The 19036-nt window shown below is 37.3% G+C and overlaps 1 protein-coding gene across 1 annotated transcript in view; it reads left to right on the top strand.

Annotated features, from left to right (window-relative positions):
- ca10a (carbonic anhydrase Xa) overlaps positions 1 to 19036 on the top strand; it is a 217641-nt gene that overhangs the window by 188702 nt on the left and 9903 nt on the right. The window contains exons 5-7 of the mRNA XM_079845755.1: positions 8571 to 8666; positions 15116 to 15188; positions 17875 to 18029. Coding sequence (XP_079701881.1) covers positions 8571 to 8666; positions 15116 to 15188; positions 17875 to 18029 — 324 coding nt within the window. The remainder of the gene's footprint in view (positions 1 to 8570; positions 8667 to 15115; positions 15189 to 17874; positions 18030 to 19036) is intronic.

Raw genomic sequence — 19036 nt, 5'->3', positions numbered from 1 at the left:
TGGTCAGTGCGGAAAACCCACACTCACACAAGTAAGTGGAGGTGAAGGGGATTAGGACTTGCATAGCCTTAGTGGAGATCTGAGGGAACTCGCTCTCCACAGACAACCAGAAACGCGTGATCGGCATTTCTGCCAGTCTCTGCTTCAAGTCCACATTCGAGCTGAGATCGACCAGTTTTTGTTAAAGCTTAATAAAAATTTAAAATAAAAAAGTTCGATTTCGTGCATTGATTTGTATTAGTAGGCCTACACTAGTCTTTTCTGTCTGTGTCAGCCAGGGCCGGCCCTGACCAATTTGCTGCCCTAGGCAAGATTTTACTTGGTGCCCCTTGTATCAAGGTTTAGCACTACATGTTATCAGTCTAAGTTGCGGAAACACTGGTACTGTTTTATTTTTTTAATGCATTGATGTTTTTTAATTTTTATTGTTGTTGTTTTATATGATGTCCAGTCCATTCTACCCCATTATTATGTTCATAATATTATTATTATTAAATTTTTTTAAAAGGCTGGTGATAGTTAAACTATACAAAAATAGCACCTACGCTACATTACAGTCTAAACACAAATAACAAGTACAAGCACAAACTATTGAGAACTAGCAAAAGTGTTTGTTTTCCAGTAGATGGCAGCAAACTTCCACTAATATGCACATTCATGTTTTCACCATGAATTAAACTGAGAAATTTAGATATTTAATGTGAAATTTACATAAAATTTAGCTATTTTAAATAAACCTGTATATAAATATCATTACTAATTTCCGCAAATACATTTTAAAATGTCCATATGTCCCCTTAAAACTGCACAACTGTAGAGTAAAAACATTAGGCTATTAAAAAAGTGATATTACATGCGTTTAAAAAAACAGATATGAATTTCAATTCATTTGAAATCAAAATTAAGTGAGTTTTAGCTTAAAACTAGCACAATTATCTGCCAAATGGGGTGAGAAAAATGATCTTACTTCTGTTTGGGACAGAAACAAGAAACAAGATTTCAATCAGAAACAAGATTATTTTTCTCACCCCATTGGCAGATAATTTATAGCTTGTTTTAAGCATAAACTCACTTAAGAAAAAATATAATTTGACTTATCTAGTAAATGCATCTTGGTTTAAGAATGTTTAGATATTTAGACTAGAAACAAGACAAAAATACGAAATAAGAAGAGCATTTTTGCAGTGTTTCCCTTATCTTGCCTGCATCAGAGGGCTTCTGTTTTTTATGATAGCCTACTAGAATTCGGCCATCCTCATAAATTATCAGGCAACTTTCACCGTGTCTACACCTGGAGCGAGCGGCCAAGCACCCTAAAAAATGAAAGCAATCCTGTCTACATTAGATGCGGCGAGAGGCGACGCGACACAACAAATTCCCAACGTTAAACTGATCACGCGTTATATTTCTGACGCACTTCAAGTAGCTCGGCGGGGGAGATCGATGAGGCGGACCGGGAAGATGCGGGGGACTTAGTTAAGTTTTTTTGCGCTTTATTTGGTAATATTTCAAATGAATGTGAATAAAATAGTATCAGTAATACATTTTGGCGCCCCTATGGATGACTGGTGCCCCTAGCATTTGCCTATTCCGCCTATGCCACGGGCCGGCCCTGGTGTCAGCTGCAAAAATTAAGTTGAAGATCGCCATCTCCGTATTGAACACGCCTACAGAGAGAAATGCACATCATGGATTACATTGAGTAACGTTAGCTAGCCTATTTCTTTTCGTTTTGAATAGTTTCGTTTAAAGAAATGTAAAGCTTTCTTAAATATTTTTCATGTCTATGAGGCATAAACTGAGTTTCGATTAATTTATAATAAAAAATTAGAGATATGAGATATGAATTTATGATGCGCTCCAGTTCACGCGTGCAATGCAATTGATCGCGGCTATATTTGCTTCTTATTTATTAAATCCAGGCAATTTGTTGAATAAACATTTATTAAAATTAAGAGACAATTTATACAAAACGAAATTCACTTTAAACTAAAGAAAGTCTTTCTACAAAACGAAACTTAATGAAGTGGTCAATCATGTCTGACCCACTCCATGTCCCCGATGCATCCTATCTTACTCATGGTGTTCACTTTTCATAATCAACATATAGATGGAAAAAAATAACATATAATATTTTAACATATGAAACTAAATGCGTTTATTTAATGGCTACAACACATAGGCTATTAGGCACATTCAAGTTAATTCTCCAATTAATTTTAAAATGATTGAAAAAAAATAAACATAGCCTACCCCTTAAAAAAATAATTGTATTGCAGTTTTTTCTAAGTACAAGAAACACTCTTTCTGCGTAAAGTGTTTGTGTTGAAAACAGGTGCCATTCATAAAATCCTTCAGTTTTCGAGTAGGCCTGTGCCTTGAGCACCTGTGCACACGAGCCAGAAGGAGCCATTGCTTAATCTGTCAGCATTACTACTTGTCACTAATCAGTCAACTCGTTTGTACCACGACGCGAGTATCCCGCGTAGCTTTTACCCAGTATACCGCGACGCGAGTACCGGTATATGGTTTATTTTTATTTTTTCTTCACGTCGCGCCTCCCCTGTGGCTCTTGGGCGCCCTCCAGGGGAGGCGCGCCTCACCTATTGAAAACCGCTGGTGTAGACGTCCGTTTACTCCATATTAGGATGTTTCCACCTAACACTTTCAGCTCTGTGATTGGTGGTCCAGCTGTGAAATTACAGAGGGCCAAGCCATAACAAGTCAATGACTGGCAAATTTCAAGTGACAGGAAAATTGACCAATCACATCGTTCCTTTTAATGGATGGGACTTGTTATCGCTATGATTGAGATGCGTTCTGCCAGCCGTGAGGAACAAGATCAGGAAAAAAAGCTGATAAAATAGTTAGCGCTATTCACTATGGAAACCGCAATCAACAATAATGAGGAGGACAGCGTTGCTCATTTATTATTTCCGCTGTTTTCAAGATGAACTTTTAAAGAAAAGCTGGAGATCGGAAAAGGAAGACCTTACACCAGAGCTTAATTTTGAGCAGAAAGCCAAAGCTGTTCATTTCAACCACAGCAATTATAAGCGATACAACTGGATGACAGCATCAATCGAGAAGCTAAAGCTTTACTGCTGGAATTGTTTGCAGTTTGGGTAGGTTTTTTAAAATTGAATAGGTTACGTGACTGATTTTATTCTGGCCACCACTGCCACTGTTTTAGGTTAAGCTTTAGTTGAGAAAACTGTTATTTTGCATATTTACTGGTCAGTCTGTAAATGTACTATCTGAGTGATAGTACACATGCACATTTGTTGTAATTCTGCATAATAGTTACATTTTCCCCAAATCATAATTTAATCGGCTGCTGTGCCAGTCTAATGATGTGATGTATTATCAACGGGCAGTTTTTATGCGGAAAGTATCTGTCGCTAATGTGTGCTTTGGTCTAAGCACACCATATTTTGTTAAAATAACACACTGATTGTGTGATGCAATTATTTGTAATGATGATTTTCATTTTTATTACTGTTTTTATTTTTATTTTTTTTGTGATAACTCTTGCACTCACCATGATGTTTGCTTGTGGCATTTCTTGTCAAAGGTAACATGCTGTATTATAAAAGAGAACACTGTAAGCTGACTTTAAGGCTGATTTTAGGCTTAGTTTACCTTTTTCCCCGAGAAAAAGGGGGGTGAGAGGGCCGTGGTCCAAGAGTCACGGTTCGCTACTGCCACATAGTATCATGATTTAGGCTGAATCTATGCATAATCTTAATTTAAGAAGACATAAATGTTAAGGTACGCAGATATGCTAGAGCTCGACCGATTTATGTTTTTTGTTATGTTGAAGGAGAAACATATAAAAAGAAGACAGAACACAAGGAGTAACTTAGCATTCACTTTACTCAACTCTCTTAGTTTTTCTTCCATGCAGTTCTTACATCAGATTAACATGTAAACACCAAGCCTGTAGTGCTCCTGTCAGAAACTGAAGCTTCCGCGCCTCTATCGCCCCCCGGTGGCTGGTCCCTGTATAGCTCCTAAACCCCACCCCTCCATGTATTTTAATGGACGCGAGACACACTAAACAATTCAATTACATTTCAAATAATTGTTTCCTAAAGATGGGTTCTGTCATTTTAGGCAGTTTTTATTACGATAATTTCATTTCAAGTATTCGTTTTTTGTTGACGTCATGATTGACAGCTGAGATTGACGGCTTCTCTGAGTGAAGTTGTCACTTAGGCACTAACGGACTTTTTTCTGGATTTTTGGGAGGAGATTGGAGCTTTAGCTTTCATTTCTACATTTCCATAACTGTTTATTTCACACCAACACTATGAATTGTTCTGCATCTGCGAGAGTGTGGGCGGGCTTTTGATAATCGCGCCTCTACTTCCTGCTCTCTACTGCGCAGACTCGGTCCCAAGATGTCAGCCCCGTGTACGGGCCTACGAAAGCTTCAACTATGGTCAGCGGAAGTAAATGAAGTCGCGTCGTCCATTTTTTTTACGGTCTATGGTAAACACCACATTGCCAACTAGTGGACATGAATGGTATAGCAATGCAATGGAAAGAGAACAACAGTTTTACCAATAATTTTCCCGACATTTAAGCATTTTTCCTTAAACGGGTATCGGTTTTGTAATATCGGATTCACCGATAAACATGGGCGTTTTGAGATTTGCATATAGATCGCCATTAAAGCGCCTAAATGGAGATTAGTCAACAACGGTGTTCAAAGGTTAAAATAACTTGCATCCCTTAATTAATAAACTTTATTTAACATAACAGCCATTAATGCACAAATGAGATGTTTAAATTTGGTGCTAAAAAAATCAAGTCCTGTCCCAATAAAGATTTAACTTTACATTGATTAAATAAAACCGCTATGAATAGCATGTTGGAAATAAAAGCACTGAATTTTATTCTCTCTGTGTTGTCTATGCTCATCATTAGTTGAATGCTGCGTTCATAGTGTCGTTTGACGATCAGGAATGCTCCAGCATGGGCACCATATGCAGCTTTTAACACGATCCACTTGTGTAAAACTCCTTAAATTCTATTAACATCTACTATATAACTTTAATTTGCTAATAAACATACATAATTACAGCTCTGTGGAAATTAATTATCATCTCCGTGAGAGAAGTTCTTTGTAAACACGGAGATAAAAACAGCGCTCTAACAGCAAGTAGAGGAGAGCGGGGCACAACCTAACGCGGGGTTAGTTGTAACACACATGGTTTAAAACGTTCCACACATGCCAGGATGACGGAACTAAGTGTATTTACTAGTTGCCATATCAATATTTAGACAAAAAATTGTGCCAAAATTCAAAAATCTTCAGACGATATCACTGAAAATGTATTTAACCAGCAAAAGTAAATTTCTTAAGTTTATTTTTCATCTCTGTTTTTTGTGTTTATTTAAAATAAGACAAATCTGATATCATTTTAATCTTATATCTGTTATTTAACAGTTGAGATGGTTCTTTAATGCTGCACCAGCAGAAGACACGAGCCGGGTTTAAATCCCAGTTGCGCAGGTGGAGCATGTTCTAACACTGTTACAATGAGCCCCTATTAGAACTACACTATTATATTCTATACTTTTATGAATTATTTTGAGAAACCATGAGAAAAGGGTGAATAAAGTTCAGAAATTATTCATTATTATTATGTTTTTTAACTATGCTGTATAGCTGTATTTAGCGATGTGTTACTAAACTCAAAAATTAGTATATTTTTAATTATTAAAAAGGCCATTATTTTATTTTAAAAAATGTAATAATTGTATTTTATTTACAATTTTTTTAGTTTGTCTTGGATATTGGATATTTTTTGGGGATTATATCAGGTAATATTTTAAGCTGTCATATGGTCATGTTACAATGTGGACCGACAAAAACATTATTAATAATCCTGATAACATGCCAGATGAGATGGACTCTGTAATTGCGATGTATGCAATATATTCCATTCTCTTCACACTTTAGCCTATTAAACACAGAAACCTTTTAAAATTGTAGTTTTAAATGAATGCTTATATTTATGCTCATGTTTCTGTGGAGTTGATCGACTCCATTGTCATTTATGCATGTTCTCCATATGACTTCATTAGACTAGTAAATGTATTTTGCTGTTGTTATAAATAAAGAGATGTAACTGGGATTATTAAGCTACACTAAAGCAGTAATGTTTTTTATTATTCAGACGGTTTACAATGTTTATGCTTTAAAAAAAATAGTAGTTAGAATAATTTGTACATGCTATATTTGTCACCCGTTTGTTTACCTGATCAATGATTTTATAAAAAAGACACTTTAGTGACAGTGCCCTATATTTTTATTTGCACTCTTTCAGACTCCATTTATTGATGTAGAAGTGTGTTTTGTTTTGTATGCAAGGATGAAATTGCTGAAATTACAGTATTTAAAGTGTTATTGTACTGTAGTTATAATTGGCAAAATTATCGGGCACATAAACATGCATGGTTATAAAAAAAATCTATATCGTTCGATCTCTAGAATAGACTGTTCTTTCGAAATTCTCAGATATTTTTAAAGTAAAGTATGCAAATATATAAACATTAAATAAATGTTTCTTTGAACTTGCAGATTTGTCTAACAGCCCACACTTTTGTTTTAGATTCCCCTCTGACCCTTTCATCAATTTCTAATTATCAATGCTAGCAAAATAACCCATTACCATCGCTGTTCAGTGCTTAGATGCCAAAGTATATTTGCTCATTAAAATCCCATTTTCACATGTCCTAAATATAGCAAAGTGACATCTAAAAAGTGCAGCATAAAATTGGAAATCATCAAACTTCCACCATAACTAATTTCTCTTTATTGTATTATATCATAAATTGCATAAGCCCTCTCTGGCTTGTCCCATCTGACTAAAAACCATGCTAAAAAAAAAAACTGCATTACAATGTTCGGATGCCATGCTGTAAGCAGAAAGTTAGCTGAGCCTCAGTCTGACGGGTTTCACCGGCTACATGCTCCCTCACTGGACATTTTAATGTAATCAAATAGGATTGTTCTCCGTAACTCCCAGGCTTTCCGTTTATTTGCTTTGAACGTATCCGCTATTGGATGGCGGTTCCAGACGACTGCTTTTCATTTGCCCTGTTAGCGCTGTCTACCCCTCTTTTTCCTATCGACTTGCTGTCTTCATATTTCGCCCATGGTAGGCCTAAGCCAGCTATCACACAATAAAGAGCTTGTCAGGGGGCCCACCAGAGGCATAAGCTGTCTCCTATCGAAGCAGAGACACCTCTCCTCTCACGGTCTGACAGATCCGTCTGTGCAAAGACGCGCTGAACATTTCCTGCTACTGTTCGACACCTCTCCACCATCTGCAGATTTCACAGAACCAATGGATCCAGTGAGATGAGCACCTCAGATTTTCACACATATAATGCGACTTGGAAAAGCTATGATGTCAGCTGAGTATAAAAGTTTGGGGTTCAATCGTTTCAGACTAGCCTTCAAACTCTTTCTGGTTAAAGAGTTTAGGGGAAAAAAAATACCCCCCAAATCTAATCAAATTAACATTCGCTCTGTAATCGCATTCCTCCACACTTGATTAAGTTTATAGACAATCTGTCACTCCCTGGCTCCCCCTTTTGCATATTTCATAATTACTATCAGCCACAGTTTTTAATTTATTTCTTTATTTCTTAAAACACACACACACACACACACACACACACACACACACACACACACACACAGCAGGCTAAACAGGACTTGGTAAAGAATTGATCACTTCATTCCGACTTGAAAAAGGATGTACGATGCTGCTCGCAGCAATGCTCCTCAAATTGTTTACAGCGTTCTATAGTTGAACAAGACTTGAGACACTTTTTCCATTAGAAAAAGTTATTTTACAATAATTGTTCTCTGCTCAAGGTAATCTGTACATTTCTTGGCTCTGCTACCTTTCTGTGGAGTTCACGGAGAAGAAATTGTGTGCTCTTCACCAATCTAAACTCCCTAAGTTTTAAAGCTTTCACAGGGACAGTGTGCGCTCAAGCGATTCACCGGAGGAAGATTAGCCGTGCTTCACAATGAATTCGAATTTAAATTTGACAGACATGTTCAAACAAAGACAGAAGCAGCTGTTTACCTGTGATTGTGATTCAGAGCCATCTGTAATGACAAAAACATCGGCTGTTATCCAAACGGACTCTCAGCTCATTCAAACTGTCACATATTTATTTTCCATATTTACACGAGGTGACAATAGGTTGTAAGATTAAATCCGCACCCTAAAAACTGGATTTTACCATCCAAAGAATTAACAATCAGTAATTATTCCTAATTATTATGCTTTCACATTTCATAACATCCAGGAGAAAGTTGGACTAAACACCTGCATAACTGACACTCACAATTGTTTTATTTTTTGTGTGGGGAAAAGAGCAAAGACAGTACTTGTAACGAGTTTCCTTTTGCCATGTATTGATGCTGGCACCCTTTTGTCCTTCATAGTGAGCAAATAGAGAAGTAGGGAGGCATTTCTTTCACTGAACAAAGTCAAAGCCATATAATTGCCCATGTTCTCTCTTTTTTTTATATACAGGTGCAGCTTATACATTACAACCATGAACTGTACACAAACTACACAGAAGCTGCTAAGAGTCCAAATGGCTTGGTGATAGTGTCTATATTTATGAAGGTGAGTAATGAATAATGATCATACACTTAACACTAAAAGTGAAAGCACAGAAATCAAGTATTTTGGTAACACTTTAGTATGGGGAACACATTCACTTTTGCTTCAATAAACTCCTAATTTACTGCTTATTAATAGTTAGTAAGATGGTAGTTATGTTTAGGTATTGGGTAGGATTAAAAGAACACGCCGACTTTTTGGGATTTTATCTTATTCACCATATCCCCCAGAGTTAGATAAGTGCATACATACCATTCTCATCTCCGTGCGTGCCATAACTCTGACTGACGCACCCGCCACTAGCCTAGCTTAGCACAAAGACTGGAGGTAAATGGCTCCTGCTAGCCTACTGCTCAATCAGTGACAAAATAACGCCAACATTTTCCTATTTACATGTTGTAAATGTTACATTTACATTGTTTACTAAGGCTGTCTTTGTGCTAAGCTAGGCTAGCGGTGGGTGCGTCAGACAGAGTTATGGCATGCATGGAGATGAGAATGCTATGTATGGACTTATCTAACTCTGGGGGATATGGTGAATAAGCTAAAGTCCCAAAAAGTTGGCCGGTTCCTTTAAGGAATGTAGGATACGGTCTTGCAGAATAAGGCATTAACAGGTGCTTTATAAGTACTAATAAACAGCCAATATCCTAGTAATACGCATGCTAATAAGCAACTAGTTAATAGTGAGAATTGAATCCTAAACTAAAGTGTTACCAGCATTTTAAACTTGAATATTTACATTGAGTAATCTCAGCTGACCATCAGTACTTTTTGTTACAAATTATCCACTGCAAAAAAATCCAAATCAGTATGTCTGCTTTGTTCTTACTGTTGTACATCATTTGTCATGTTAATAATATACAAATATTTTAATTAGTTATTTTTTTTACTTGTTTTTGAAAGTCTAACCAAGATTGTATTTATTTGATCAAAGATCAAACTTTTTTAACTAACTGCTTTTTATTTTATTATAATTTAAATGCAATTTATTCCTGTGATAACGACAGCTGATTTTTCAGCAGCCATTACTCCAGTCTTCAGTGTCACATGATCCTTCAGAAATCATTATAAAGTTCTGATTTAGTGCTCAAGAAACATTTCTTATTACAAATTTGTCAGGACATTTGTGCTCCTTAATATTTCTGTGGCAGCTTTTTAAAGGATTCTTTGATATAGAAAGTTCAAAATAACAGCATTTATATCTCAATTTGTTGCTCAATTTGAGTCAGCACATTCATTTAATTGATGGATGGATGGGTGGTTGGAGGAATGCATAAGGGAAGAGAGTCAATTAGCCATGCAATTAGAAGACAACAGGCAAACTAAGTGTGCATCTCCCAGTCATTCTGGAAGGACAAGGTTATGAAATAACTTTCCCCTGCTCTATTAGAGGACTGTGGGGAGACCTTTACCTAATGTTTTCCCTCAGGACAAAAGTTCAAGCTAAGATAATTAACCCATACAGTGTCACTCTCAAGCTTGTCCTCTCTGCCCTGGACGTGATCCGGGGTCCAGTCACCTCTTCTATCTGTCCAAATGGAAGGTGCCTAATTCATGCTCACTGACTTTTTTAACAGGAATGAAAGCGAGGCTGTGAGGGATAGACATAGGCATCTCTTCAGTGGATTGAACTGTTACTTAATCTGTTTTTGGATTGTTCTGCTGATGAAACGCTGCAAAAATATATTTTAGAGAAATTTCAGTAGACAAAAAACCCAGACAATATGAGATTTGGAAAATAAGGGATCTAGAAGCTTTATACAGCTTTTTAAAGTGGATGCCATTGGAAACATGACAAGTCCCTCAAAGCCTCGCTTTCATACCTGTGATGGCACTGCTCTGAATAGGTCTATAGGAATAATACACGGTCTGCGCAAAAACCAATATGGGCATTAGCCATATACTATAGAGAGACAGTAAGATATCTGTTACTTAATATTTAATTAGCACATTTATAATGTATTTTACATACAACTATGCACTAGTGCTTGAGTGTTGGGATCACTCACTATGTGCCAAAACTATACCTACAACAACAAAAAAAAACATGTACTGTCATGTCAAATATAGATATGACAAATATGAGTTACGAATGAATTGAGAACACATTCAAACTAACTATCAGCTCTATCTATTGAAGAAAATCTGACATGTTGACAAGCTAACAGTGTTGTCAAAATAACCATATTTTTGCATTTCAAACATGTTTGTTTTGCTTGTGTTACTAGCTACTAATGGAACCTACATCAAATGAGGGAAATTATTTGAAATCCTCAAATACATTCTTCACAATTTGTATAATGATTTCTGATGGTGTTAAAAAGTAAAGATACAGCGGTGAAACTTTATCAAAGAGGTATATTTTTCTCATTCTGTCAGGACGTGATATACTTTTAAAGATATTTGCATTTAAAGATATGTATATTTCTCCTGATCCTTATAAATTAATTATAACATGAATATTTTTGGAAATTAAATGTTTGTTTTTCAAAGGGGTTTTCAAAATAATGCCCTTTTCACAAGATGTAAAATAAGGCCCTGTCCACACGGAGCCACGTTTAGCTGTATACGTTAAAAAAATTGTACCGTATCAGCGTTTCATCCACACGGATCCGGCGTTTTGGGAGCATGAATCCGATATTTTTTGAAACCGGGTCCCAGAGTGGATAAATCTGAAAACGACACATGCATTTTCGTGTGTACACCCAATCCGTATATTATGTGAAACGGTGAGGTCGTCACACCACATAATGGCCTGGCATGTATACTACATCGTTTTGAGTCGGTTTCAGTGCTCTAGTGTGTACGCGGATATTTCTTGAAACGAGGGGAAAAAAAAGATTGGATAGGGAAAGCTCTGGCTTCGTGTGAACGGGGCCTAATGGTGCGTTCACACCGGACGCGATTCGCGCGAGTGATTTACATGTTAAGTCAATGCAGAGACGTGAAATGGCATTCTGCGGCGCGATTCGCGCGAATGAGGCGGCGAGATTCGGCGGAACTTTGGCGGATATTTCGCGCCGCGTTAACCAATCAGGAGCTTGCTCTAGTAGTGACAACAATGAGGAGAAAATCTGTATATTAATATCTGGTTCAGACAATATGATTATCACTGTGATAACATTAAATGACATGATACACAACCCAGTCTCTTTTTGTTAAATGCAAGTTTATGTATGAACAATAATACAAAAGTATAAGTAATGTATAACAAGCTATAGCCTACATGAAATAAAGCAAACAATGCAGTCAAACATTCAAAGTCAGTGCTAGTAGGCTAACGTTACAACTGCAACGTACAGTTATAGCCTAAAAATATAAGGTAATGAAACTTATCTTTGCCCTCAGCCTAAACGATTTGCCAGGGAACAAATTATAGATCCATGAGACCAAAGATCGGCCGTTACAAGACGAATTATAGCTCGAGACACACCACAGAGACATCAGAGCCAGCGGTAGACGGCAGAAGGACTGGCCGAGGAAAGGTTGCCCTCGCCGGCTTTCACGTGCACTGAGCGCGCTGTCCGCTGGAGCTCACAGCTCCGACAACGGCAGATAAAATGTTCAAATAGGCACTGTTTATGTAAATAAACCACAGATTTGAGCTTTAAACAACTACATTATCGACTGAAAAAGTCTTAAAACTACGTTTTGTCACACATTAACAGTAGATATGAACAAAAAAAAAGACATGTAAACACAGCCCATGTCAGCCATTTCTCAACGAGACGAGCTGCTGGCGGAAGCCCCGCCCATGACGCGAATTCGCATCTGTTGTGCAGTGAATGTCACGCGCGATTCGCGCAAATTTCACGCGCGATTCGCGCGAGTAAACTCAAAATGTACACGCGTCCACCTTATTATTTTATTAATTATTTAATTTCATTAATTATTAATTAATTATTCGCGCAAATTGCGTCCGGTGTGAACGCCACATAAGTCTCAGGACTGGTGTCCCCAGAATGTGTCTAAAGTTTCAGCTCAAAATACACAATGGATTATTTATTATAGGATGTTTTGAAAGCCCCTATTTGGGTGGCAGCAAAAACATGCTGTTTTTGTGTGCGTCTCTTTAAATGCAAATTAGCTGCTGCTCCCCGCCCCGTTTTCAGAATAGGACAGAGCCTTCACAGCTTGAGCTAGTTTGAATAGACAACAACAACTGGAGTGTGAAGAACCTCACACAGCGAGTAGAATTCTCACAAATGGATAAATGCTGTTTGTCCAACTTTATTTTCAGTACCGCACGTTATATTTTGGGAATGTACGCAAATCGCCTTTGTGAATGTGCTGGTTAGGAAGCCAATCTGTGGCTAAAATTACCTGTATTCAGAGATCAGTGCTATGTAAGTTAAGTAATGAAAGTGCGCTTCTGAATACAGACGGTGAGCATTTTTTGGTTAAAAAAATAACAAGCTCTGGTCCCTGTGAATACAGTAAGAGACAATGGTAGCTTTAGCCACATTAGCACATTCAGAAAGGGTATTTGCAAACAAGCACATTTATAAAGTGCGGTACTTGCACGTTCTGGATATGAAGTTGGATCCATCTTTGAGAAGCAACTTTTGTGCAAATCCTGCGTTTACTGACCCTCGTTGGCAAAGCAATCCAGTGCACAATGATTCCCACAAACATACAAATGTTGCTCATTTCTTGGGCACATTCCCTTCACAAATGAAATGAATCCACTGCATCCTCGGTGGCTCAGATGCCGGGAGTTTATTATTACAGCCAAAAACAGAACAGTTATAATGTTTAAAAAGATGAGACCTATTATGACTAGCTGCTGTAGCGAGGGTATAAACATGGTAGACTGTGTAACAGAAATAACTGTTTCAACAGCATGACAGCTCTACTAAAACAACTCAGCCCAACATGGACTTTGTTGCGTGTTCCTGGAGGCAGGGTTTATGTACATTTTAGGGTTTGGGATGTCACCAACCCAGGAAGAAGCTAGTTTTAGTCCTTAAAAAGCAATTTCTGTAAAAGAAAATATCTCCCTTTGCATTGAACTAAGTGTCGTATCTTTGCAGATGTTATGTTCAAACAGCAACACTACACACTAACTAAAGTAAAACCCTGATAAATGTATATGAACCATATATAAAGTCATCAGAAACTTTTGTTGTTTAATTGATTATAATTATCAATTGTTAATAATAATAATAATAATTGTATAATAACGATGGTATTTTGGCGGAAAATATGTTTACTATGGTATTTTTTGTAAGAATATATTTATAGATTTTCAGGTTCATTGCTCTGACTCATTGTATAATACAAGAGATTATACAACTGCTTTTATACAGTTCAGATACACTATACTGCGGCCACTGTCCTCCCCTTGTCCCACTGTTGATCCACTGTCCCACTTCCACTGTCCTCAGTAATCTTACTGGGAACATTGAGACTTTACTCCCATTTCCTTGCACTTATTTTCATTTTTAGAGTCATTCCCAAAGCCATTTTCTGAGGTACCCCATGCTGTGTTCCCAGTTATGGTGTCAGCTCCAGGAGGAGAGACTCCCATATGAGTCTAAATAGTTTGAAGCTAAGAATCTCAAGAAAATACACCATCATTTGGAGGGACATACACAAAATGGAGGAGGTTGAGGAGAAGCCAGCCATTTTGTTTGTGGTATAAACAGCTGTTTGTATGGATTGCAAAGTTGTTAGCAAATGCAGTATTCTTAGCCAGGCAAAAACTTTAATTGTGAGGGATAGTAAAGCTATTCTTTTTTTTTTTTTCCTCCAGACGATGTGTAGGCAACCCTAATTATTTCTTGGAAGAGATAATGGCAAGCTGCAGCCTCAGGTTATATCACAGAAAGTCTCAAAATGATGGGACTAAGACTTTTAAACCTTAGACTTCACTGTTCACTCAATGAGGAGGTCAAAAGAGAAGCAATTTGTGTAGTCACAAGGCACATTTCTTGTAATCATTCAGATTTAAAGCGTTTCAAATTAGCAACTAAAGTGGAGTCAAAGAAAAGCATGGTAACCATGTTTCTCATTGGCTCCGCTAATGCTCTCTTACTACTTTCTAAAAGCAGTTTTTGAAGAACCCATCTGTAGTTTTCATTGCAAACACGTCAGTTTGTCTAGTTGTGATTCTAGCTAGTGTCATTTAATTACAGAACACTGTTGGGTTCATCCTGCTGCATTTGAATGCAGTAAAAAGAGTTTCAGCATCTTAATGGATTGAGTACATTTCAAGAGACGTGATGCTAACACTTCATTCTTTTACATTATAAACTGAATGACTGGGAGATTCACTTCCCTTGAGATCTTTGTTTAGAAATAAGTGTCATGTCTGCTATTTAGAAATAAAGTTGTCACTAATAATGCTTCTCTTTACTTTCTCCCTGCCCTCTCCTGTCTATCACCCTGTCCTTCTCATCTGTTTTCACTATTCCGCCCTTCCTCTCTTGACATCTGTTCCATTTCAGATATCCGAGACTTCAAATTCACTTCTGAATCGAATGTTGAACAGAGACACCATCACAAGAATAACGTATAAGAGTAAGTGGAAAAATGATATTGTTGACCATTTTGACACTAAATCTGATTTGGTTTTCAAATGCGTTTGATAGTACTGACATTTTGCATTTGTTTGTTCAGGCAGTGTAGTCAATATCAGGTGTATTTTTTATCAGTTGCTGGAGTTATGATGTAAGCATCACCATGGGATCTGAGAGTAGACGTCTTATGAGTCAGCACCGCCGCAAGATGTTATGATAAACATAAGACGCATGAGAAAATAAAACAACAGAGATGCCTATTATGCATTCATGCATATACTGTGTCCAACAATGCTGACTCATTTACTCGTTTGCTATTCACTACATAGTGAATATTACATAGGAAAGAATGAGTTCATTTGTATTCAGACACAATTTTGAGCACTGATGCTACATCACATTCATATTTTAAATCAGGTCTGACCATTCATACCCATTATAATACAATTTTACACTACCAATCAAAAGTTTGGAGTTGGTATGATTTTTTTCAAAAATGTGCTCACCAGAATGCATTTTATTTGATCAGAAATACAGAAAACGGTAAAATTATGAAATATTAGTGCAATTTAAAATTTATTTGAATGTTTTATTGATTTATCCTGTGTGTGTCAGTGTTATGATCCTTCAAAAATCATGATTTGGTGCTCAAGAAACATATCGTATTATGAAAAAAGCTTAATATTTTTGTGGAAACCTTGATACATTTTTTTTGTTTGTTTGAATGGAAAATTTTAAAAACAGCATTTATTTGAAAGAGAAAAATACTGTTGATCAATTTAATGCATCCTTACTGAATAAAAAAATGAATTTCTTAAAAAAAAAACATACTTTTTTTGGCAATTCTGACTAAAAAATACTCACTTGAGTCAGATACATCAGAAAATGTACCTTTTGCTGCCTGTCTGAACAAATTGAGTTTATAAACATCCATTTCTATAAACTTGTGAAATTGACTTAAGTAGGATTTTACAATAAATAGTTGTTTAGAGAACTAGTCCCGTCCGAGTAGGGTTAAAGATTCATAATTCCTCATTATTCATGCGGTGATATTTTAAAATCACAAATTAACATCCCTGAAGTTCCTCTAGAAAAAATATAAAAGGCAAGTTGACTGGTGAAGCATCATATTAGTCATGAAAAATAAAAGATATGTGTTCTTAGTTTTATGCTGTTCAGCTGCAGAACATTCTAAAAGAAAGTGCAAACAGAGAAAAAATATTTTGATAGTCTGTTTTATGATGGATTGTGTTGTGGACAAATACATGGCTTGTAGGGTTGGGTATTAACACCAATTTCATGATTCGAATGATTTCAATACGATTTTTTTAATTTCATAATAAAATAGACATCATTTGAATTCTGAGACCGTTTCATATCAAAAGTAACAAAGCATAAAGCTTATTGAGATTTATTGAATGGGAGGGGCTCTACAATGTTACGTTCATTTATCAACTGAAAACAGGATGACTAATCGATCCTTGGGATTTAAGAATCGATGTTGGTTCGTAAAAGAGAAATCTTTTTTTTTTTTTCCCAGCTCTAGTGTTAGTCATACAATTTCTAGAACAATAGGCAAATACTCGCAATTCATGCTAAAACTTCATGCTAATTATTGATTGACAGCAGCGGTTTGAAGGCACGAGACAAATGTATTCAGCCTTGAAAACTCAGACCACTTTCTAGTTTGGGAATATTTCATGGCTGTTGCTGACATGCAGTGTAGTGGAAATGTTCCGTGGCATTATCCTTTAACTCACCAGAGGGACTTTTGGAAAAAAGGCCTTCATAATTTAATTAATAGGGGTGGGGAAAGAGCGGATGAATAGATAAAATGTTCTGACCCCTGGTGGCTGGTGCGTGTCTCCCAGGCCGCAGCGGCGCATGAACACAGGCTAGCTGAGCTCAGGGAGGACTCGACAGCACTGTCAGGGGGAGGGCAGAGGAGCGTGGGCTTTGACAGCTGTCAGAACCCCCCCCCCCACTCTGCCTCTCTGGCCTCCCGCTTCGTTCCCGGTTGAATCTTTGGAAACGCACTACTACCAGCTCTCGCTGCACCGGCAGTGGAGCTAGCACATGTATTTTTCAAACGTACCCCCCCCCTCCTCCACAGCCAAAAAGAATTATTTATGCCACCAAAGCTATCAAAGTTCTGCGCAATGACGCAGGCGGAATTGCAAACATGTGGGGAGATAAGAGATAGAGTGGTAATCAATGGGATGGAGGGAGAATAACAAACTATTTCCTCTGGCTGATGTGAGCCGGAACCTATTACTTGTCTGTTGTCAGTGGAAGGTGGGTTCAATATTGCTGTTCCTCATAAATTCAGTGCAACATTATCTCATGTCGGCCTACTATTGTGAAGTCAAAATAATATGCGCTGTCACCATTCATCCAACAAATCAAAGGCAAAGCATAAATGCTGAAAAAAATTGTTGACAAGCAAAGATAGACTTTTTTTGGTTAACATTGTTGCTTTTTGCTTTGCTTTTGTTGTTTGGACATCATTTTAAGACATTATTTTGTTACTTTATATATTGAATTTTGGGTTGGGATGAAGACTTGGCCATTTATATTATTAAAATGTAAAAATTCACGTTTGTGAATTGGCTATCTAGAATGAGTTTTCATCGATGAGAAACAAAACTTTAGCATGCATTTTTGTGTGTGTGTGTGTGTGTGTGTAGATGACGCATACCTTCTCTCGGGGCTAAACATCGAGGAGGTCTATCCAGAGACAGCAAGTTTTATCACTTACGAAGGGTCTATGACAATCCCACCGTGCTACGAGACCGCAACATGGATTCTGATGAACAAGCCGATTTACGTCACAAAGATGCAGGTGAATCAACATACACTGTTCAAATTGTGTTCATTAAACTTGAAAAAAAAAAATGTATTCACAAAATTATTTCAAGTAAATCTGTTGACTGAATTTCTAATGCTGCCATCACTGTAACAATTACCTATTTAGATCATGTAATTCTAACACCGTGTCTACACCGGACGCGAGCGGCACAACAAAAGACAATATAACCCATTATAATCCATGATGTTGTCTAAACTGATGCCTTGTTCTATTTATGACATACTGACATGGACAAATGCTTTGCAACGGTCGCTTTGTCGCGTCCAGTGCAGACAGCTTCTAGCTATTGCATCAACGGTCGCGTCCGGTGTAGACACAGTGTAAGAAGTTGTATGAAGTATTTCAGTTTTAAGAACTTAAGTTATATGCAAATAGTTTCCCTATATTTTCATGGTTGTTCAATATTATGTCTAATCTAACCAATACACTATATTGCCAAAAGTATTGGGACACCCCTCCAAATCAATGAATTCAGGTTTTCCAATCACTTCCCTGGCCCCAGGTGTATAAAATCAAGAACCTAGGCATGCAGACTGCTTCTACAAACATTTGTGAAAGAATGGGTCACTCTCAGGAGCTCAGTGAATTCAAGTGTGGTACCGTGATAGGTTGCCACCTGTGCAATAAGTCCATTCGTGAAATTGAATCTGTTATTGGTATTATAATTATAATAAAGTGGAAGCAATTGGGAACAACAGCAACTCAGCCAAGACATTTGGACAATTTCATGCTCCCAGCTTTGTGGGTTTTTTGGGGATGGCCCATTCCTGTTCCAACATGACTGCACACCAGTGCAGAAAACAAGGTCCATAAAGACATGGATGAGCGAATTCGGTGTGGAGGAACTTTTCCTGACCTCATCCCGATAGAACACCTTTGGGATGAATTCGAGCGGAGACTGCCTTCCTGTCCAACATCGGTGCCTGACCTCACAAATGCGCTTCTACAAGAATGGTCAAAAATTCCCATAAACACACTCC

The sequence above is a fragment of the Gobio gobio genome (assembly GCF_949357685.1).
Source record: "Gobio gobio genome assembly, chromosome: 20".
NCBI classification, from domain to species: Eukaryota; Metazoa; Chordata; class Actinopteri; order Cypriniformes; family Gobionidae; genus Gobio; species Gobio gobio.
The sequence above is the reverse complement of the archived record's forward strand: the minus strand, read 5'-3'. Positions and strand labels throughout refer to the sequence as shown.